Source organism: Drosophila bipectinata, chromosome 4 (assembly GCF_030179905.1).
Source record: "Drosophila bipectinata strain 14024-0381.07 chromosome 4, DbipHiC1v2, whole genome shotgun sequence".
NCBI classification, from domain to species: domain Eukaryota; kingdom Metazoa; phylum Arthropoda; class Insecta; order Diptera; family Drosophilidae; genus Drosophila; species Drosophila bipectinata.
In genome coordinates, this window is record NC_091740.1 from 2,801,789 (window position 1) to 2,808,068 (window position 6,280).

General features: G+C 36.4%; 1 protein-coding gene across 1 annotated transcript; it reads right to left on the minus strand.

Moving 5' to 3' along the window:
* Nucleotides 1-381: 381 nt before the first annotated feature.
* Nucleotides 382-3,093, minus strand: LOC108131150 (small ribosomal subunit protein eS8-like). Its single transcript, XM_070282456.1, has 2 exons — nt 2,657-3,093; nt 382-701 (listed from the first exon to the last, which is right to left on the minus strand). The coding sequence occupies exons 1-2, from the start codon at nt 3,057-3,059 to the stop codon at nt 478-480; spliced, it is 627 nt and encodes a 208-aa protein (XP_070138557.1). The 5' UTR covers nt 3,060-3,093; the 3' UTR covers nt 382-477.
* Between the last annotated feature and the right edge of the window lie 3,187 nt (nt 3,094-6,280).

Here is a 6,280-nt window from a genome sequence, read left to right on the forward strand (position 1 = left end):
ATTTATGTCCTAGGAAAGTGACTTCATGCATGAAAAATTAGCATTTTTCAGCATGTAACTTAAGGTTGTATTGTATGTTGTATGAAGCAATAGTCATCATTCACTGAAGAGAGTTTGGCGAGCCGAATGGTAATCGCGTAAAGCAATACGAATAATTACTTATTGAGAGGGACGTTATATCTCTGGAGTATTTTTCAAACTCGATTTGGTGAAAACTTGACTACTTAACGCAAAACATACAGATAAAGAAGTCAGCATTTATAACTTAAAGCCAATCTTCAGATGGCTTGAAGTCTATCTTTACAGTTGTATTTTGTGATAAAGCCGATTTCTAATATTCTATCACAGGAAATTGCGAATTTTAAATTAACAATATGAAAGTTATTTTTTTTTTCCTATAAAAAACAAGTGGTTGTTTTATTTTGTTTTTTCATCTTTGCAAGTCCGGGGATCTTGCAAGCTTATCTACTGCCGTGTTTATTTCTTAGACTTGATCTTCTTAAGGTAGAATTCCAACTCCTTGCCTTCCAGATTGTAGCCATCAGAGCGACCGCACTGTCCGGGGCGGAAGGAAATGCAAGCCAGGATACGTCCAGAGGTGAACTGATCCTCCAAGGCCTGCTCAACCTTGCCGTACTTTTGGCGCTCCAGGTACTTCTTCATGACCTTTTCGCTGCGCTTCTTGGTCAGTACGTCGTTCTGTAAGGGAGAGGGTAGAACCGCAGGTTCATGGGGTACTAGCGCCACCTAGCGGGAGGTAGCTGCTGCAAGGGGCAAGATTATACCCTAATTTATCGGGAATCTGCAAGACTGCATTTTCGTTAACGTAGAGTCTTCCACGAATCCCAGCTCTAGCCCCGGCAGGAGGCCATTGCTAGACGCTCCATGCTTTCTTATCGAAACCATACGTTGACCTGAAAAGTTGCATCAACAGAAAGGTCCTAAGCCGCCATAAAAGGAATAGAGTCCCGATCAGTGTCCCATATTTTTTTGCGAGTGACAAGGCTTTTATTGTGGACAGTGGAAGCGTTTTGGCCAGATTCTGGCCCAATTACATAGTTTTTCCCCAGACCCCTAAGGGTAAGTTCGGATGAGGTGCAGAGCAAAGCAATGGAATATGCTCTCACACAAACATTTTTTTTTTGTTCTTATCTAGGGTAGGGAACGGCGCCTTCAAATAATCTCTGCCGGCGAGACAAAAGCGAGCAGAGCAAAATTGATCCCCGCTCCAAGCTCAGTTTATCTTTGGCGCGGTCTCCGTACGGTTCGTCAGGCACAAGTCCCGGTTCGGGGAAGAGGGGAAAACTCCCCCCAAAACCACATGGCGATCTAAGCGTTTTAAGTTTCCCAAGAAAACCCAAATCTTTGTCGGGAAATCGAAGTTTTTTATTTTATTTATTTTAAAGTGTCGCAACCAAAGAAATAATGAAATAATGAAGAAATAATGAAAAAACCCTCCCTTTACAGTTAACAGCAAATAATAATGTAGTCTTAAAAACCTCGAGAATTCAAGAAAAACAGAAAAATTATAATCTTTTAATAACGAATATTCTTTTAAAAATAAATCTCTAAAATAATGAAGTATGTATAAGTGAGTAAATAATTAAAGTTTTAATAAGAAAAAATTTAACGGTAAAGAAGATGTAAAGAAAGAAACAAAAAAAATTTGCATAAGAAATTGTAAAACAAGTTATCAGTAGGGAAATCTAAGAATCATGTAAAGGAGGATTTAAAAAAAAAAGAAGTTAAAGTTTTTGTGTGTGCAAAATTTTGGTTGCTTTTGTGTCAGTTCTTTTTACATTTGATTACCAGCACTTACAGCATCACCGCCAACGAATGGAAGCGCTTTCATCATTGGAATAATTAGGGTGTGCCATGTTAAACCATTTAATTTAAATCTTTGACATTTTTATTTTAATTATTTTTGCTACTGAAATTTATGCTACACATGAATAATTGAATGCAATTAGCCTCCCACACAAAAATGTAGAATAATTAAATAAAAAAAATATATATATTGAATTAAAGTGAAGTAAAAACAATAACAAAGTAAAATATTGAATTGAAGTAATTTTAAAAATGAAAAGAAAAACAAAACTACCTATTAAACACTTATATCTAATTTTTTTTGTATAAATTATCTCCCAAGTTTTATTAAGATACACTTTTATTTTAGAATATTTTATGAGCAGTTCAAATGTATACCCTATCTTTACTTTTATTATATAAATAAACACATATTATAATGTCTGAGTAAATAACCCTGTTTAACTCCATGCTGACCCAAGAGCCGTCGTAGGTTCAACATATTAAAAGGGGCCTAATGCGTGATTTTATCGGAAGAGCATTGGCCATGGTAGGGAGGGCTAATAACACCCTGTTTATATCTAGGGGCGTGGTATGTCTAGCGAGAAGTTCTATTTCCTTTTTCTCATCCGTCTGTCCGATTTTCATGTTATCTCTTTTCCGGCCGATTTTGAATCGTTACCAATTCGCACGCGATAAATTTTAATTATTAAAGATACAAGTGAGCACCCGTAATCTGTGTCCTCTAAAGAGCACCACGACATTTGCCGACGAGATATAGCCGGAATTCAACGCGTGCGGGACAAACAGTTTGCATGACTACCAGCTCAACGTTGTTCGTTACAGTTCTCGTCCTCCTTCTGGGCGTGCTTGGGGTTACGCTTGCGTCCCAGGGGCAGCACGTAGTGCGACTCGTACCACTGACGTAAGGGAGTGGCATCGATCACAACGATGCTGTTCTTCACCAGGGTCTTGGTGCGCACCAGCTCGTTGTTGGAGGCGTTGTAGACCACATCGGCGATACGGGTCTTGCGCGCAACACTCTCAGAGGCCCAGGGAAAGTTGCCGTTCTCCAGGCGCGGAGCGCGCAATTTCGTGTTTCCACCACGAGTGCGCACCTTGTGCACGCGGCTGGAGCCAAGCTTGGTGTTGGCGGCGGGACGGCCCAACTCGAACTTGCGCTTCTTGCGGAGCGACTTGCGCTTGCCACCAGTGGCGCGACGCTTGTGTGCACTATCACGGCTAATACCCATGTTCGAGTAAAAAGCCAGAAAAGTGGGATTATATACATATTTAGTAGTCTGTATTTCAATGTATATGTGTCCTATGAATTTTGTAATTTCTTCACAAATTCCTTGTATGTTCCTTGTACACTTGTATGCACCAGTGCACTATGGGCAAAAAGTCCGAAATTTTGGCATTTTTACAATTTTTTTGTTGTTGTGTATTAAAAAAAAAACTATTTCACCTGATTAAGAAAACCATCAGGATCCCAAATATAATTTTTAAACATTTTTAAATGTTATTTTTTAGTACTTTTTTTTTTAACGAAGTCGAAAGTTTGAGATCTGGTCTCACCTTAAAGAAAAAGCGCGCAAAAGTTGTCGATCTTTGCAGTTTCATAACTTAATAATTGTGAATCAAATAAAATCAGTTGAATATGGAATTAAAAGATCATGGTAAGTCAAAAAAGTTATAAGCTCGAAATTTTTGTTATATGTGTTGTGTTGTGCAATATTTTAATGTGTTGTTGCTGTTCTTTTATGTCCCAACTGAAAAATGTAGATGTGTGTTTCGTGGAATGAAACTAACAAGTTGACGAGGGTTAACGCAAGGTGAAAGTTGAAACTTAACAACTGATATTATCTGAACCCAATAACATAAAGCTCTTTTGCTCCTTTTTGTTCCATTTGGCAATAATTTGATATGATGCAGTTGCACTTGAGTTTTGCCATTCAACGTTGCTTGATGTATGGAATGACAATAATCGGCAACAAGCTCCAGTATATAACTTTATAGTGGAAAATATGGGCGAAATCGATTTAAACGATGATCAGTGCAAATTGATTAAGCAAAAACTGAAGCAGTTTTTTGGTTTTCTTAATCAGAAATTGGCAAAATGCAACAGAAATCTAGATCGCTTCAAATCAAAACATTCGCAGTGGCTCGCGTCAAGTTTGAAATTTGGTGTAATGGAAAAGGACGTGACCCATGATAAACGTGGTCGAAAATCCTTGACGTATGCTGAGGCAGGACCAAGACTGAAACGGAAATTAGCATCTGAATTGGCCAAAGAAAACGAAAATTCCGTGCCATTATTGTTGCATGCGGCTTCAGTCTCGGCAAAAAAAACCAAACTAATCGATAGTGCACTTTTGCTACGAAACGAAAATATTAGCGGAAATGTAAAGAGCCCTAAGCAGAATGCTGTTTCAAAAATAAGTCCTGATAAGGCCTTAGCCTTTTTAATAGAAAATGGGCTAACAAAACAGCAATACATCAACATTAAAGCCATATCTAAACAGCATGGATGCGATATCTATCCACCGTATTCTGCGCTTACTCAAATAAAATTAAAATGTAGACCCAAACAAATTTGTTATTCCGAAACAAAGGCAGAAGTATCGCTTCAAGATTTGTTAAACCATACTGCTGACCGCATATTGGAAATTCAAGAAGAAGTAATTTCTCGATTACACATTACGCAGTGTAAACTAATTGCCAGCTATGGGTTTGATGGGTCAACCGGGCAAAGTGTATATAAACAGCGATTTAGCTCGGATAAGCCAGCCGGCTTTGATAATTCACTATTTGTAACATCTATGATTCCCTTAAAATTAATAGATACTCAAAACAGAGTTATTTGGTTAAATCCTTCTCCGCAATCAGTAAGATTCTGCCGGCCCCTCAAAATGGAATTTATAAAAGAAACCACTGAACTTATATTAACTGAAAAAAACAATTTTGATTACCAGACAAAAAATATTAAAGAGCATACCTATAATGCTGGTAATCAAGAGATAGTGGTCAAATATGAAGTTCATTTGACATTAATCGATGGCAAGGTTTTAAACATTTTGACAAGCACTTTTTCATGCCAATCATGCCCGTTATGTGGTTCTAGGCCTAGCCAGCTTTTGAAAACGAAAGATTTCAACTCAAAGAACTTTCAAAGGGGCGTTCAAGAAGGCGTGGTCAAAATAACATAAAATATATATATGAAATCCAATTACAATTAAATGTTGAAAGTTTTAATCGTCTATTATAAATATTCTAGGAATCAGACTTTATGCCTGAAAATCAAAGAGTGTTTGCCCATAGCTTTAAGGGGGCGGAACAAAAGGCGTGGCCAAACTGAAAAAAAAAAAATCCGAAATTCAGGCATAATATTTAAGACATATCTGCAAAGTTTCAAGCCTCTATCTTCAAAATTAGAATTGATGCCAAAAAAATCGATTTTTTGCCCATAGTGCAGTGTCTAATAAAAACACAAGTTGTTTTTCAGTTGCGACATTTTTGAAAGTTACAAATTCACTTAAGCTGAGATTTATAATAAGGAGTTTTGTTTTATCTATTGCTGAATATCTAAATGTTGCTGAAAGTATTCCGAGGCATTGTGGGATATCCTGACGTTGTTATTCTTATTATTGTAATTATTAGGTTACAATCTCATTTTGTTGATTATTTCCCCTATAATTTCTGTAACTTCTCTCACCTCCTCTTAAGTTAACGGTCGTGTTTTTTTTGTTTGCACAGCGTTTTTGAAAATTATTGCCGTAAACCGGTGTTTACATACATATTTGAGAATCAAATTCTGAGAAACTTCATCTTTAACGTAAACTGTATCGCTTCGCGAGTGCTATGATATATTTGGAGGCGAATTAATAATTTGTTTAATTTTAATTCCAATCATAGCTCGGCTTTGTTTCTTCATCTTCCTCTTCTTGTTTTTTTTTTCTTTTTATATATTTTTGTATATTTTTAATTACACAGTGTAACAGGGAAAATACACTCATAAATCAGACTTGAATCAGACACTGTAAATCGGTGACTTGTTTTGGGAAAAGGGTTATAACTTCAAGGATTTTCATAATTTTGCAATGAAATTGGTCTCGTTCATAATAAATGAGACAATATAGATATGTGACAAAAATGATACCATTTCTTGTAAGTTGTACCGAAAATATGGCGTCAAAGCTCGAAAAACACGACAAAAATATAAAAAAATGTCAGTTTCTTTTGTAAAATTTTTATATTTCTCGTTAAACTTAAGGGGAGGGTAAAGTCAAATCATGCGAAAAAAGCCATGTTTTTGTGATTTTTTTCCTGACGACACAGTTAAAATTTATTTATTCAACCAACGGTATATTAAAGTATGACATTAGAAGAATGTTTCATCAAATTTTTACGAAAAAATATTTAAAAATATGGCAATGGTAGCAATTGTCCGGACGTGTCGCCAAAAAAAGTTGAA